General features: G+C 41.4%; 1 protein-coding gene across 1 annotated transcript in view; it reads left to right on the plus strand.

Annotated features, from left to right (window-relative positions):
• LOC140261832 (antigen WC1.1-like) overlaps window positions 1–15,323 on the plus strand; it is a 29,975-nt gene extending 14,652 nt beyond the window's left edge. Inside the window, exons 7-18 of the mRNA XM_072355684.1 lie at window positions 106–417; window positions 869–1,186; window positions 1,932–2,246; window positions 4,896–5,230; window positions 5,813–5,837; window positions 5,923–6,237; window positions 6,429–6,464; window positions 6,853–6,994; window positions 7,775–7,863; window positions 9,701–9,769; window positions 11,284–11,436; window positions 15,065–15,323. Coding sequence (XP_072211785.1) covers window positions 106–417; window positions 869–1,186; window positions 1,932–2,246; window positions 4,896–5,230; window positions 5,813–5,837; window positions 5,923–6,237; window positions 6,429–6,464; window positions 6,853–6,994; window positions 7,775–7,863; window positions 9,701–9,769; window positions 11,284–11,436; window positions 15,065–15,171 — 2,216 coding nt within the window. The 3' untranslated portion in view covers window positions 15,172–15,323. The remainder of the gene's footprint in view (window positions 1–105; window positions 418–868; window positions 1,187–1,931; window positions 2,247–4,895; window positions 5,231–5,812; window positions 5,838–5,922; window positions 6,238–6,428; window positions 6,465–6,852; window positions 6,995–7,774; window positions 7,864–9,700; window positions 9,770–11,283; window positions 11,437–15,064) is intronic.
• Window positions 15,324–16,614: the final 1,291 nt, after the last annotated feature.

A 16,614-nucleotide genomic window follows, 5' to 3' on the forward strand; every position in this document is an offset into this window, starting at 1 on the left:
TTCATTTCCATTTCCAAGCCACTTTTTTTTTTTTTTTTTTTTTTTTCCATGCTCATGAGCAGTTACCAGTGTGACATCTTGGTATTCATTTTCTTTTATATTCAGGGTGCCCAGGGGGCAGACTAGTGAATGGCACCTCGTGCTCTGGCAGAGTGGAAATCCGCCGTGGAGATACATGGGGAAGACTTTGTCGCTCCCACTGGAATTTGCAGGCTGCCAGTGTTCTCTGCTATCAGCTGAACTGTGGCTATGCAAAGTCAGTCCAGACAGGAGACAGTTTTGTGGATGGGAATGGGCCTGTATGGAGAGATGCTTTTCACTGTAACGGGACAGAGTCGTGCCTGTGGGATTGTGCTCGAGTGACTTTGGGCAATCCAACCTGTTCAGCCAAAGAAGTAGCCACTGTTGTTTGCTCAGGTAAGTCAGGAATGGGTTTTTATTTTATGGGTTTTGAAACTTCAGACCAAAACAATCTTGGTGATCTCACTTTACCAAGTTGTGTGTGTCAGCTTATATTTAATGTCCTTCCTTCACTACCCACCTATCACCCTTCTGTCCCCAGTTTCAGCTTAAAAACTTCATTTACTAGGATTTCACTCTAGAGGAATTCACATTATTTAGATATGCCTGATTCCTCCCTCACAGGATCTAGCCTTTTAGCTGGGTACATCTTTCTTTCTTCCTATTGCAAAATCTTTTGGTCATAGAAGCAAGCAAAGCTTTACTACAGTCTGTCTCCTTAATCTCCGATGTGAAATACTCTTTACCATCCTATAAATCTGACTTCCCTCTCTCTCTTGCATGTTATTTCTACTGTGATAACAGCAGTAATTCTATTCAATGCATTTTCCAAACCTTTTGAGCCCAGGTCTTGCTGAATCACTCAGACTCTCAGATGGTCAGAGCCGCTGTGATGGGCGTGTTGAAATCTCCCTCGACGGCATGTGGGGCAGAGTCCTAGATGACAACTGGAACATCAAAGATGCTCATGTGGTATGCAGACAGCTCCAATGTGGAATAGCCAAGAGAGCCTATTACCTTCCAAGGTCTGAACGAGGCATCGGTCCTGTGGGCTTAAGAAGTGTCCAGTGTGATGGAAATGAGACTCAGCTAATGCTCTGCAAGGCCTCCTATTCTCAGGTGTTGTCAGCAGGAGTTGCTGAAGATGTTGGTGTGATTTGCTCTGGTGAGTTACTGTGCAAAAAGAACAGAATGCTTTCTGTGGTTGTCTCTAGCCAGCCTTGTGCTCTGGTCTCACCAGATCTTAAAGAGGCATGGATCAGAGTTTGTGATAGTCACCTACTTGTATATGCAAGAGATAAATGATAGACAGAGAAGCAAGTATAATTCACATATTGCTTTCTTCATCTGAAATTCTTAAAGAATTTAGCTCACAGAATCAAAAAGAAATAACAGGATACAAAAGTCATAAAAGCACTAATTTGTGAGTGACTATCATACATTTTAACTGATGTTAAAGAGCTGAATAGGTTTGGTTTTATGAGTCTTCTATATATGTATAGGCACATGCATGCAGCCTTTCTAAATATACACATAAACAATAACTATTGCTACGTATCTCTTATTTTGTAACACATCTGTTGCAGAACCTGTTTCTGATTTAAATGTGTTTAATTAGGAAACAGCTTTTCAGACTTTCTAAAATAAGGTGATGTCTGTATATACTTAACACGACTAGACTACTACATTTGCTATTACCAACAGGAATTCCTTAAACATTTACCTATTGCAAGAAGTCCTTTGCCCTGGTGCTGTTTTAGCATCACAGGAGTTCTGCCTAAGAAATAATAAATGAACTGGAATCTAACAAGAACATGATGCCTCAAGTGTGCTTTAAATATAAGTTTATTAAATGGACCAGAGCATTATCAATATATTCAGTATTGTCCGTTGCATTTTTCTTCCTGCAGAGAGCCGGCAGATCAGGCTAGTGAATGGAACAAAACGCTGTGCTGGGAGAGTGGAGCTTTATCATGATGGCATCTGGGGCACTATTTGTGATGATAACTGGGATCTATCAGATGCAAATGTTGTTTGCAGACAGCTGGGATGTGGATATGCTATCAAGGCATTAGACTCTGCTCATTATGGAGAAGGCTCAGGGCAAATCTGGCTGGACGATGTGAACTGCACTGGGTCTGAATCCAATATCTGGGCATGTCCCTCTAGTGCATGGGGTCTTCACAATTGCCAACACAAAGAGGATGCTGGAGTCCTATGCTCAGGTTTGTTCAAAGAATACATTTCATAGCCTGTGAGTTGAAAGAGAACATGAATGAGGAAGCTGGGAATTAGGAGTCTTTCTTGGACAGCTTGTTATTTTCTCCCCTCTGCAATCATGGCCCATCACCACAAAGGGTGTACTGAAGTCCTTATTTTGCATTCACACATGTACATGCAAAAGTGTATGCTGAAGGATCTGGGGGATGAATTGGAATGTTGCTATGCCAAGAGGCTCTGGATGCACCTTGTGTGGAAGGAGGTCATCAACTGTCAAGTGCCAGATTGTTTAGTAGTGGATAGGGGCAGTACAAAGGTCACAGACACCAAGTTAAAGAAGTGTGTTAACCTTTACTTATGTTTAAAGCAATGAGATTATAAGTGCAATGATACAGCAAGAATAATACAGAATAAGGCAGTGAGCATGAGTAATAGCAATAGTGATTATGAAAGATACATCACCAATTGCCCTAATATTTCACCATCATCCAGATCCACTAGGGAGTCCCAGTTGCAGTGAGGATTTGGAGAGCCTTCCCAGCAACTGGGAGGTCCTACACAGTGCATCCACTCATAAGTGAGGTCTCCAACTTTACTACAAAAGGCTCCAGCTTTTATACTGTTGAATAAACACATTTACATGAGAATTATGTGGAAATATCTAGTTTCATTCTCCCACAAGCCTGAAGAGGAGTCTAGGAGGAACCAAGGAAGTTTGTATACTAGTAGGCTTTGACACTATGCTTCCAAAAAAGGAGAGGCTAATACACTCTCGTAATGCTTTATCTAGGCTACATCTCTTGATAATGAGATGTTTTGCCCAAGATGCATATTTTGCCAATGATTATACTTTTTGCTGATAATACATTTTGCTAATGATTGGATACTGACAATACATAACTCTGAGTTGTGAGATTCACCTAGAGGTCAATTTTGGTTCAAAGCCTACTGTTCAGGCCTTAGTAATTCACAGATAGTCAGCTACAGCTGGCTCTGAAACTTATGGAAACAATCCACTGCTCTCCAAAACATCAGCCAGTCAGAGAAACATAAGGTGCTTCTGCTCATGCATATTTGAAAAAGAATGCTATCAGAAAGAGAGAGAAGAAATAGTAGACCTCTGGGGACATTGTTGGAGACATGACATAGAAGGTGATGGTCCTTGCTGGAGGGGATATGCTTCTAGAGGGGGATGAGGCCTGGAACAGATAAACTTTTGGAAGGGTTGAAACCTGTGGAGGGCATACATTGGACAAGGTACATCCTCTGAAGGGACTGCAGCTTGTGCAGGAGTCATACTGGAGCAGAGAAAAATAAGTGCAGTACAAAAAAGGCCAACTTTCTGCATTGCCATTCCCCTTAGCAAAGAGATTTGTAGGGATGGCAGGGATGTGTTTGTTAACAATAGGTAGCTAAGTACCACACAGCCACTCTCTTACTCCCCCAGGTCATCAGAACAGAGGGAGAAAATAAGATAAAAAGAAAGCTAAAAGGCTGAGAAAAAATACAGGGAGATCATTCACCAATTACCATAGTGGGAAAAGACACTCAGTTTAAGAAAGGTTAATTTAATTGATTGCCATCCTTCATAAACTGATCTTATGTGGGCAACCCACAGCCTGTGGAGGAGCTCAGGGTGCAGCAGTGGATGTGGTGGTCACAGCCCATGGAGAACGCCTGCAGGAGCATGACCTGGGCTGGAGCTGCAGCTCATAGAGATGAGCTCCATGTGGGAGTGGGTGGTCTGGGAGGAGCTGCAGCTCAGGGAACACGTGCTGGAGCACTCCATTCCAGAAGGACTCCATTTTGTGGTAAGAAATTATACTGAGGCAGTTCTTGAAGAATACCTACACTGAATCCATTCATGAAGGATGGCATTCTACAGGGGAGGGACTCCATGCTGAAGCGGGGAAAGAGAAGAAGAATGGAAAAGTATCAACATCAGCCTGTTATGGACCGACTCCCATTCCTCACTTTTCTGAGCTGTTTTGGCTGGAGACAATATATTCTATTGTGGATAAAGGAGGGTGTGGTTAAATGACACTTAGGACTGGGGAAGGGGATCTAAGGTGTTTCTCTATGTATTTGTTTAATTGTTAATGTTTTCTGTTTTTTTTTCTTATTACCTAAAACAACTTAAAATTCTGTTAACTGGCAATAAGTAATATAAAGTGGAGACTGTTTTGCCCATAATAGCAGTCAGAAGAAACAGGAAAATGAGAGTGTGACCCTCTGATAAATGGGAAGGTAGAATTGGCTTCAACAGACATGGAGGAAGCTGAGGTACTCAACAAACCTCAATCTTCACTGCCAGTCAGCCTTCTTGCAACACTCATGTCCATGACACTCTAGGCAGCAGTCAAGGGAGAAACATCCCTCCTGTTGTATGATATCTGCACCTTCCTTGCTTCCAGAAAAGTGTGTGACCAGCTGCTGTAGGAACCCCAAAGAAAACTGTATACCCTGAGATCAGTGGAAAAAGTGCCAGCCAGTCCTGTGGATTCTTGGACTGGGACAATAGTCAAAATCAATAAGGAAGTGGCTTCTGTTGTTTGAATAGTAATGCTTACTGAACTGTTGGTCTTTGGAAACGAGACAATGAAATGTGTGTTGAGTCTTGCCCTCTGATTTCATTTTTATATCCTCATTTTCAGAGTTCCTGGCTCTGAGGATGATGAATGGCAGTGACTGTGCTGGACGGCTAGAAGTTTTCTACAATGGGACATGGGGTAGCATTTGCTCCAACCGTATGTCTCAACTCACTGCAATAATTGTATGCAAACACTTGAACTGTGGAGATGGTGGGGAAATTGAAAGAGATTTCAAATATGGCAGAGGTTCTGGGCCCATGTGGCTGGATCACATTGAGTGCGCTGAGCAACACAGCTCTCTCTGGCAATGTCAGTCAGACCCCTGGAATCCTCAGTCATGTCGTACCCGAGCAGAAGAGACCCATATTTCTTGCGCTGGTAAATACAAATGCACCTGTGTGGTACCTCCCAAACATACATACATCCACATTAGCATACATGGACAATGTGATGCTTACCTCATCTTTGTTTCCAGTTTATATTATTTTCAGTTTCATGAAATTGGCATAAACACTTTGTCTACTTCTCTGCTGAAAATGAGTAAATTAAAATTATATCAGTGTTAAAATCCAAGGGAAACTCCTGACAGGGTGCTGCCACTGCTTATCTGTACATTAAAGATCTGTGAAATGCAATTAGTCTGTAAGATTTCAGTTAAAATGAGACTATTCAAGAAGAGTAGGGACATATATGTATTTCTATATGTATGGAAGCAAAGCATTGCTTATATACATATAAATCCATATGCATGCACATAACCAAGTGTAAGTGTATGTTAGTTCAGTTCCAAATTATCATTTCTGGTGCCTGCTTTTAGGACAGTATTTTGTATCTGTGGGTTCCCACTGAAATAAAAATATTTCTAGATAACATTCAGATCTCTTGAAAGGCACTTTGAGAGAAAAGAAAGCAAAGTCATCAGAGAGTGTTTAATTTCTGCAGGAAGAAAAAGAACAGTGACTCCAGCCACATTTACTGAGTGTCCAAACTCTACAAGCTGCTCAGGTACTTCTACCCCTTTGTTTTTCCTTATTAGTCTCAATGGACCTTACTGCTTTAAGGCAATGCAGATCTTTCTTTTATTCTGCAGACAGGGAGAAGTTGCGTGTTGTAGAAGGAGAGGATCAGTGTTCAGGAAGAGTGGAGATTTGGAATCAGGGCTCCTGGGGAACAGTCTGTGATGATTCCTGGGATGTGGCAGATGCTAATGTTGTATGCAGGCAGCTGGGCTGTGGTTCTGCTGTGTCTGCTCTAAGTGAAGCTGCCTTTGGGAAAGGGACAGGTCCCATCTGGCTGGAGAAAGTCCACTGTAAAGGAACAGAACTGTCACTTTGGGACTGTCCTTTCAAGCCCTTGCTTGGCAAGAACTGTGATCACAAGGAGGATGCTGCTGTGGTTTGCTCAGGTTAGTAAAATGGTCCTTTGTTTCATCACACAAACTGGGGAGGGAGGTGGATAGAGGAATATTACGCCATCTGTCCATCCCAGTGATTAGCGTCCTTATAATTCTGACTGAAGGAAACTCCCGAATTATGTGAGTATATTCTTCCTACTCAGTTACCTCTTCCTTAATCTGGACTCATATTCCTTTTGTAGGTGCAACAGAAACAACAGCATCTTCCACTAGAGCAGGTAAAACATTCCTTCTTCTCTCTTTTTTTCATCCCATCAAATTAGGAACTTTTATTATCACTGATACCGCGTAACAAGTAAGTCAGAAGTATATCAACCTGCTTTAGCAGGGGGGTTGGACTCAATGATCTCTTGAGGTCCCTTCCAACCCCTGCAATTCTGTGATTCTGTGATATTTCAGCTCATCAGAAAGCATCTCCCACAGCCTCTTGTAAAGGAGAGCTGAATGGTGCTATTTCTAGCTGCTGAATTCTTTCTCCTTGAGCAGAAATTACTCAGCAGATGACCTGCCTCACTCTGCTACCATGAGCACACAAGGAGGCTTCAGAGGAGCAGCCTTTGGGCTACTGGGTTCTTTTCTGTATGCTTCCTCTTCATTTTCATTTAGCTTCACCCCACCGCCCAGTGACAAACAACACAAGAGTTTCAACACCTGTAATCCTCTGCATTATCCTGGGGTCCCTTCTCTGCCTGATACTTGCCATTTTCGCTGGACAGATCCAAAGAGCCAGGGCACAGCAGAGAGGTAGGTGTGTTGGTATAAAATGCTTCCTTGAAATGGCTGTCAAGTTTCTAGCTGCCTGGGGTAGCAGGGGAGATGGTTGGCTGAGGTAAATGATACCTGCTGCTGCAGTGAGATTTTCACTTATTCCCTGTCAATTAGTACAACTGGAAACTGACAGCAGTCAGGACAACCACTGGGAGCCTTGGGTCTGGTCTTCCTCTGTAGGGGACTTGAAGTGAGCTGCCTATGTGGAGAGAAACAGAGACAAGGAGACAGGGGAACTGTCTTAGGAGTGGAAAGTGAGGTCAATCTGGAGAAACAGTTTTACAGTGAGAAAAAGCAGAAATGCAAGTAAGGACAGGGTATCAAATCAGTACAGCAACTGGAAATCTCACAGCTAGTAGCACATAGATCTCAGACAAATAAGTAGTAATACCTCCAGTTCAGACTGTGGATCTGCATGAGATCTTTCCCTGAAGTGCCATAAACATCTGGAAAACTTTCAGTTTCTTGAATAAGGAAGGAGTTATTAGAAGATAAAGCAAAGCACAAAGAAATTTAGATCTGCACAGAGGCAGAAGAAATTGAATGGATTTGTAAACACACTTGCTTCCTCACTCAATATCTAAGGTTTCTTTATCAAAATAAACTTTTTCTCCACACTTATTCTTAGCCAGCACCTCTTAGTGACTTTCTGGGTAGTGACCAGATTGTGTAGACCCTGTTAGATCCCTCCTTTTCATGACCGCGGCCTGAGTATGGACAGAGACTGTGAATGATCATGCATTTTACCTTCAGGCTCCAGGCTATCCTATTACTCCTTCAATGAGGCTGTCTATGAGGAGATTGATTATAAACTGATGAAGGAACGGCAAGGGATGTCTGGCCTCTCAGGTATGTGTGTTTTGTTCTCATCAAGAGAGAGGCCCCTGTCTGAAACTGTGCAGCTCACACATTTATCAGGAAACTAAACGGTTCCTGCACTGAGCAGTTTCCTGTCCTGTGTATTCTACTAATTCTTCTCTAAGGGACAATTCATTTTGTGCTGTTCCCACTGCAGCCAGAGAACACAGTTCAGCATGCCTGACTCCCAAACCTTTACTCCTCAAGCCACCCACTCCCTCACAAAAAAAATAAAAATAAAAATAAAAATAAATAAAGGGGGGAAAAAAAAAAAAAAAAGCTTTTGCTACAGGCATTTAAAGCAGAAAAACAAGAATCAATAAATCTGTAAGTCCCTACCAACAGCCACATTCCTCTGTCATCTTCCTGTTGATTGCTTTCTCACCTTATGGCTTGTCTCTCTTATGAGTTCAAGGAGGATTCTCTGCTATTCTGTTGTAAGCCCTTTGTACTCTGGGATTAATACCAACTGCCCAAGAATCTGCTTTTCTTCCAAATAAACACCTCAGCTCACTTAGTTATCTTTATGTTATGGTTTTATAATTTGGTTGGTGTTGGTATTCCACATCAAAACATCATGTAGGATAATGGGAGTTTAGGGGACAAGTTTTTTTTTCTGTGGGCTGCCTTAAATGGGCATGTGGGGAGCGGCACCGGAGGGGAGGTCGGGAAGGGGACGGGCTTTCTCTCTCCCCGGCGCCCGGCGAGGAAACAGCGTGGTCGGAGTTTCCCGCCTCCCGCAGCCCGTCGGTGAGATTGGGATTTGGTTTTCTCATTGTTGAAACTCTCTCGTTGTTGTTTAGTGTTACTGGGTTTATTAAACTCCCGTTCGTTCTCAGATCATCCTTTCTTCATTTTTTTTTTTTTTTTTTTTTTTCCTCCCAGACCCATTCGCGGTCTCCCTTCCCGTCCCCTCTCCCGGAGCGCACGTGGCCGGGCCGCGCCGCGCCGCGCCGCACCGCGCTGTTAGGGAAGAGAGGTACTTTTGTTCCTGCTCCCCTGGGTTTGTTCCCTTGTCACGAGGGAGCTCTAGAGAGAACCCCGTGACACTTTACTACAGAACTGGCTGAAGACTGAATGCACTCTTCCAAATGGCGACGTAGTGCTTCAAGTAGAAAGAATGCAATCAGATTTGACTGGCTTCCTTAACTCATTTACTTAGCCCACCAGTCATAGAATCATAGAATTATAGAATTACTCAGGTTGGAAAAAGACCTCAAAGATCATCAAGTCCAACCACAGTCTAACCATAGTACACTAACTCTAACAGCCCTCTGCTAAATCATATCCCTGGGCACCACACCAAACGGCTCTTAAACACATCCAAGGACGGTGACTCAACCACCTCCCTGGGGAGCCTATTCCAGTGTTCACAACCAGTCCTTTTATAACTGAAGTCACTCAAATGACTAAAGTCACTTTCCTATATATTATATCATGCGTTTTTTTTCTGGTTGATCTTTATGTTCAATGAACCAACATGGGTTTTGTTTTGTTGTTGTTTATACCTTATATCTGTATTAACTTAGCCACCAATCAGTAGCAATATAATTTGTTAGTTTACATCAAAGGTCCTTCAGAACCATATTTAGATATGTTCCCTGTTACCCTTATACATTACTATAGATGCCTTGATAAACAGCTATATTAGAGAACAGTAAACAGATTGTATATAATGCACACTACCAGTCACACTCAACCCCATACTATGTGACATATATATCTAGCTTCGTGGATCTGCAGCTTGTTTTTCACTTTATGCAGTTCAGCAGCTTAGGAGAGTTTGCTCTGATATCACATTTTCTCATTTGCCTACTTTCTTATTCAGGGGCTTCCAAAAATGAACAATTCTATGGTGAAGACAATGACGAAGAAAATGGTCCTGGAGCAATTCAAGGTAATGCAAGATAGGGATTCGACAGTGAAAGAGGCTTCTGATTTCCAAAGCATTATTGATGATTAAAGCACATTTTTCTTGCTGCACTTCATGTTGAGTAGTGATGTTAGACAAAGGCAAAAAACTTGTTTAATTTCTTTTGTGGAAGTGCGTCATACAATATTTGCATGAGAAGTTGAAAACTAAATCTCTATTGGTGATATTTCACTCTTCACATGATCGAGCCACTAGAATCTGTAATATCATGCAAACTGTTGCTTAATTTCTTAGATGAATAGGGATACAGAAAACAAAACAAACAAACAAAAAAATATGGCATATTACTGGAGTTGAATAGGAAATTTTTACCCCAGTGATGAAAAAATGCAGTCATCCAGATGTGAAGAGAAGAATTGTATTTTCTTAGTGGTAATCAAGACACTTGCATAAATATAATCTTCTCTCAGATAAATCTATTGCCAAAAGCACAACCAGTTTTGGACATCAGCTGCCCACATTTCTAATTCTCTGCTGTGATGCCTTTTATCTAATACTGCTTATATTATATTTAGGATTTTAATTATTTAAACTTTTATTTAAAATTTTAAGCCTTTGCTTTCCTTGTTTTGAAGTTTTCACCAAGAAGAAAATCGTTCCAAATAAGACCTCTTTTTCTAATCCAGATCACCTATTGAATAGTGTGTGGAAAAAATGAAATAGGGGCACTTTGATTAACTTTTAATTTTTTTAATGTATTTATTATATATGTATTGTGCGTGCATGCATGTAACATAAAACACTGGAAACTAAGGTTCACTGGGGGTTGACTTTCAGATAAGTACAGGCCACTGAGCTCCAAAGTAAACATGTAGCTGGCTTTATTCATCACTTCTTGGCCCTCGTTTGCACACTTAAACCTGCTGTGGAAAGCTCTCCTAGATCAGGACTCTGTTTTAAGGCAGCTTTCCCTCATTAGCATCTGTGATTGGTTTCACTGATTCCCCTCTCTAAATGCAGTGGAAAATGAGAGACGGGGAAAAAACTGCAAATATTTTTCTCCAGAGGTTTGGCCCAAGTTTGTATCCAAACATCCAGAGGCAACAGCACATGGCAGCTACTTAGCTAGACTATTTCACTGTTGTTTAACAGAGAGTGTTTAAAGTAATGAAAACACAAGGAAATGGGTGCTTCACAGAGATAGAAACAGAGCCATTTCTTATTGTGCAATCGTGAAACAAAATGGGGAACACTACTCTGACAAAATTCTTCCACTAACCACATTCTTCCAGATGTTTGTCCTGTTTCTGTTCATCCTCTATGTTGGTTTCTGCTTCCTACTTGTTACAACAACGTATGACAATTATTGGAGCTATATCACTGTGATATACTGTAGAATCCCCTGGAGAAACCTTAGTTTCTTACCATTCATTATCACAGTACTGTCACTATTGCAGACCTTATTTTTGGATCACAAGCTAATGCTCTCTCTGGTAGAAGACATATCCCTGTTACAGTTAATACCTATACTGTTTCAGAAGTCTCACCACTGCCGAGAAACAACCTGGAAGGTGGTTATGATGATGTAACAGATGCTCCTGGACCTGAAGATGCTTCTCTTTCTGGGCAGAATAAGCAAGAAATCATTGGGGTCTCAGAAAAATGTGACAGAAACAAGGACTCATGGAAAGGTGAGGCCAGAAGAACAGTGCTGCTAGTTTTTTTTATCCCATAGTTATTGTACCAAACTCAGGGAAAATCAAGGTGGAGCATACCTCAAAAGATCACCTAGACTTTTTTTAATCACTGTAAGGAAGAAATGCTATCTCACAGAATTACAGAATGGCCTGGGTTGAAAAGGACCACAGTAATCATGTGGTTTCAATCTCCTTGCTATGTGCAGGGTCGCCAACCACCAGACCAGGCTGCCCAGAGCCACATCCAGCCTGGCCTTGAATGCCTCCAGGGATGGGGCATCCACAACCTCCTTGGGCAACCTGTTCCAGTGCATCACCACCCTCTGTGTGAAAAACTTTCTCATAATATCTAACCTAAACCTCTTCTGTCTCAGTTTAAAACCATTCCCCCTTGTACTATCGCTATCCACCCTTGTGAACAGCCGTTCCCCCTCCTGTTTATATGCTCCCTTCAAGTATTGGAAGGCCAGAGCAAGGTCTCCCCAGAGCCTTCTCCAAGCTAAACAAGCCCAGTTCCTTCCACTCTTTCTCATAGGAGAGGTGCTCCAGCCCTCTGATCATCTTACTGGCCCTTCTCTGGACCCATTCCAAGAGCTCTGCATCCTTCCTGTACTGGGGGCCCCAGGCCTGGATGCAGTACTGCAGATGGGGCCTTACAAGAGTTGAGTAGAGTGAAACAATCATTTCCCTCTCCCTGCTGGCCACCCCTTTTTTGGCGCAGCCCGGAATACAGTTGGCCTTCTGGGCTGCAAGCACACACTGCTGTCTCATGTCCAGCTTCTTATCTACCAGGACCCCCAAGTCCTTCTCTGCACTGCTGCTCTGAAAAGGCTCTTCTCCCAGCCTGTATGAACACCTGGGATTGACCTGGCCCACATACAGCACCTTGCACTTGGCCTCGAAGATCCCCATTGGATTCACATCTACCTACACTCTCCCTACACTTGTTAGACTAGTCTTTCAGCCAATTCAGTTCATGTTCTCACAACTTCTGCAGGTAATCTATACCTATGTTGTTTTTCTCCTTATAGCTATAAAATTCTTGCCTGTTGCCTCATTTGTCTTACCTACTGCAAGTTAAAATTGCTGCCTCCTACTATGACTTCAACGAGGATAGTTCCATTAATCTTTTTAACAGCTTTTGAGTAGTCAAGGGTTGTTAACATATCTCCCCTCAGTTTTGTTTTGTATTTTGTCTCTGTGCAATGAAGCAATCTAAACTAGTGAATTTTCTACTTAAATCTTGTTGGCTTGACCTTTGACCATTCTGCCTTTCTACCCAGACTGTTTCAGTGGGTCCATATCTTTCTAAAACTGTTTCATAACCAAAATTTTACAGTATTTTTGTGCAGCATAATAGAAAGACTTCACTACTGTCAGGTAAACATGAGTTGGTGTGTCTTACAGCATATCCTTCTGTTTACACATCAGTGTGATATATCCTTTTCTTGCAAGAAGATGATATTTCTGACAATATCTGGCCTGCTGCAACTCTAAATCCTGTTTACAAAGTAACACACCACTAGAATTTGACCTTTCTACCTGTGCAGTTGTTGGTTTCTCCTTCCATCTTCATTGTCATTAGATTTTATTCTGTTTTCACCAGAAATTTGCCAAGATCATATCCAGATGATACTAAGCAGTATAATCTGAAAGATATAACAAGAATATGTACTTTGTCTCAGGACTATATGAAAATATTTGATTGGTATTTAGGGCTGTCAGAGAACCTTATTTGGTACAGCAAGATACATAAAGAATATTATTTTTCTACTGAATTTATACCTTGCTTACAGAGGCTTGAGTTAGAACATATTTCTCTAGTTTACTTATATTGAGGTTGACGGCAATTTTCTCTACTCCCTTATCAAAGCACTTTTAGATAACCAGAAAGAAAAAAACAGGTTTCTCTGGTATGATTTATTTTTTTATAAATCCGTGTGAGCAGTTATCTACCTACTTTTTTTCTTCTCTCTCCTTGCAAATAGTTGAAATGTTCTCAGCTATTTCTGATAATGAATTTTAACACAACTTCATTTCAGTCTTATGTATAAAGTTGCGTAGACCTATACATTACTTTAAGGAATTCTCAGTCTCTGTGTGAATCTCTGCTGCTGTTGACTTCATACAGAGCTGCTAAACTGTATTGATAACCTTTGATGTTCACAGAAGCCATGCATAAATTTAGGCTTATTATTATTATTATTATTTTAATTTTATTTTTCTAAAAATCAAAAGATATCAGGGGTTGATAAATTTGGTAGTACAATAAAGGCTGCACATCCCTAGCCTCCAGCCAGTAGCATGGCTGAGTAGGCATACAACATATAATAGGAATATACAGATATAGTATATGCAGATACACAAGGCTAGATATTGAGAGTAACAAAGACAGAAAGCATAGTGCTCAAACAGAAGCAGCACCAATGGCTTCATCTTATTCCCTTCTCTGGCTGATCAGCATGAAATTATCCATGAATTGGTGGATAACTTTTATATGTATATGTGCTATGGATTGCTCCAGTAGTTGATCTTAGACAGTCTTATGAGATGCTCCCCCTGGATCTTGGTTTCCAGTTGCTGGCACCTGCAAGGATGAACCCTGGAGGCCCACAGATCACATTACTTGCCCTTAGACACTCAGTCTGGAAACTCCTGGTATTCTAGTTATCCCACACATCCACATGTACACAAACACTGTTGTGCTCGCAGTGACTGCCCCAGTAACTGTGCTCAGACATGCAGTCCACTATGAAACTGAATTCCCTCATCTCCCCCAGATACCAACACGTGGGCACTCAAGACCCGAAGCTGGTGGTCCCTCCATCTCCACTCATTCTGGTCTCTCCTGTTGCTGTAATGACATACACACATCCTTCTGACCTGTGGTCTAACTCACGTGCACATGGAATGAAGAATCTCTTCACTCAGTAATACTAACAGTTAAAAACTTTAATAGAAAGACAGGACAGACAGTGCTGACAGGGCATGGCCAACCAAGCACACAGAACAGATGCTTTTTTTACATGATACCAGTTCTTTTTAGCCCTTATCATTACATTTTCTCACTCTTGTTCCTCCCTAAACCACCCTGAATTCTCTTTCCCTGCTTTAGATTCCTACCTTAAACATCCCATAGTAGTTCTATCATAACCCAAGATGCTCTTTTCTGTATGTATGTCATAACGTCTCATACTTTCCTGTGCAAAAACCACTCTCAGTCAGTAAGATGAGTTACATCCTCTTAATAAGATTTCAGGCACCAACAACGGGTTGATCGTTTTCCTGTGGTAGCCTTGGGAAGATCCAAATTAGGGCATTCTCTTGGGAAGGACAAGGCTAGATCTATGGTAAAACATGAAATTGGATTCTTTTGGCGCATTGAATAATTGCTTTCATTAGAAATGATTATCGTTAGAGTTCATTAAAAATGTTTATCGGGAAAAGTATGTTTGATCCTTGAATATTTTTTTTGTGTGGCAGGAAGTAGAATAAAATAAGCTTTTCTCAAGTCTTTCTGGAGGAGGCAAGAGACAGCCCATGCTATCAGCTGCACAACCATGCAGATGTAACACATACTGAATGTGCATTTATCTCAGTGTTCTTCCTTTCATGTTTTCAGACTGGAGTCCTAATGTGTCAATACACAGAACATCTGAAGCTCAGAGAGATTTATCCCCTGCTCTTGAAGACACGGGGTATGATGACATCAAAGAGCTGGGACAATGATGGATACTGCTGAGCAGTACTGAACAGTTTAGGAATACATCACTGTTCAAAAAATGCTAATTGGAGAACCAGAAAAGCTTGCATTGAGGATTAGTTTTCATAAGTTTGGTATATTTGCAGAGAAGCATTAACATATGTAGAAGAAATACAAACATAATTGTTACAGTTTCTCAAACTTCCCTTGACTGCTTGGACAATTTTGTTTTCTTTCTTTTTCTGTGGAGGTAATTTTTCAACATATGGTATTTTCTTATTAAAAACTGTTTAAAAAGATCTTTTCTCAAAGGTACGTTTCTGTCAGGGCTTTATGATTTTTGTTATTGGCGTTCCACATCATAACATCATGTAGTGCACAGAGAGTTAAAGAGTTCATGCTCCAGTTCTATGCAGCATCAATATTTCCAGGTATTTGGTTCTCAGAAGAGAACTACTAATCCCAGAAGATTTTCACTATTGTTTCCAATTTCCATTTAGAGGGAAAGATAAAACCTCTTGCAAGTCACAAGATGCTCCCTTTCTTTTACTTCTCATCTCTGCAGTGTGTGTTCCCAAGCCATCTCATCTCCAGCATTAGAGTAAGGCCTTCGGTTTTGGACACTCTCTCATTTAATGTGATTTATTAGCTAAAGTTCCAATTATACTGTATTATATTATCTCACATTTCACTATCATATTTAGTGAATTGTTTTTTTCCCTTAGCTCGTTGCTGCTGTTTTGCTCTTAGGTCCATCTCCCTACCCTTTCCCCTATCCCCTTCCCCCTCTCCTGGAAAACTGGTCAGTGGGTCCCTCCATCCCATTAGTCACAGAACTGGGCCGAACCAGCCCTAAACCTTTGATAGTTTCTCCCCCAAATCCACAGAACTTCATTCTGGAGATTACTAGGAATGGGAAATGAACTGCAAGAGAATTATTGATGTTATGTTTCATCTTTTTTATTCAATCAGACATTGAGTGTGGAGTCCTGAATTAATTTTCTATATAGCTCTTTATGAGAAATTCAGTGAGAGGCTGTTCTTGTCCTTACTTAAAATGCAGAACTACATACAAGCAAATCACAGATGCAACTGGAAGGAGAAACTGATTCTCTTTTTCTCCTTCTACGCCATAATCATGTAGTTTCACCCCAGCAGGCAGCTAAGTACAGCTGCTCACTCACTCTCCCCAGGTGTCACAGGGAAAGAGAATCAAAAAGGTATAAGTGAGAATTTGTGGGTTGAGATAAAGGCAGGGGGGGTCTGTGACACAATCACAGGATGCAGGTGAAGTGCATTTTGGAATTGCACAGGATTTCTTGTGGGATGATTACGGGCAGAAACAAAAGATGGGACAAGGAGCTTAGGTGAGCAGAGGAGGAACAAGTATGAGAAAACAGAGGAGCAACTGGTTAAAAGGCCCAGCTGCATGTAGATAGTTCGCTGGTTAACATACTTGTCTAGATATG

This window comes from Excalfactoria chinensis, chromosome 1 (assembly GCF_039878825.1).
Source record: "Excalfactoria chinensis isolate bCotChi1 chromosome 1, bCotChi1.hap2, whole genome shotgun sequence".
In the NCBI taxonomy this organism is placed as follows: domain Eukaryota; kingdom Metazoa; phylum Chordata; class Aves; order Galliformes; family Phasianidae; genus Excalfactoria; species Excalfactoria chinensis.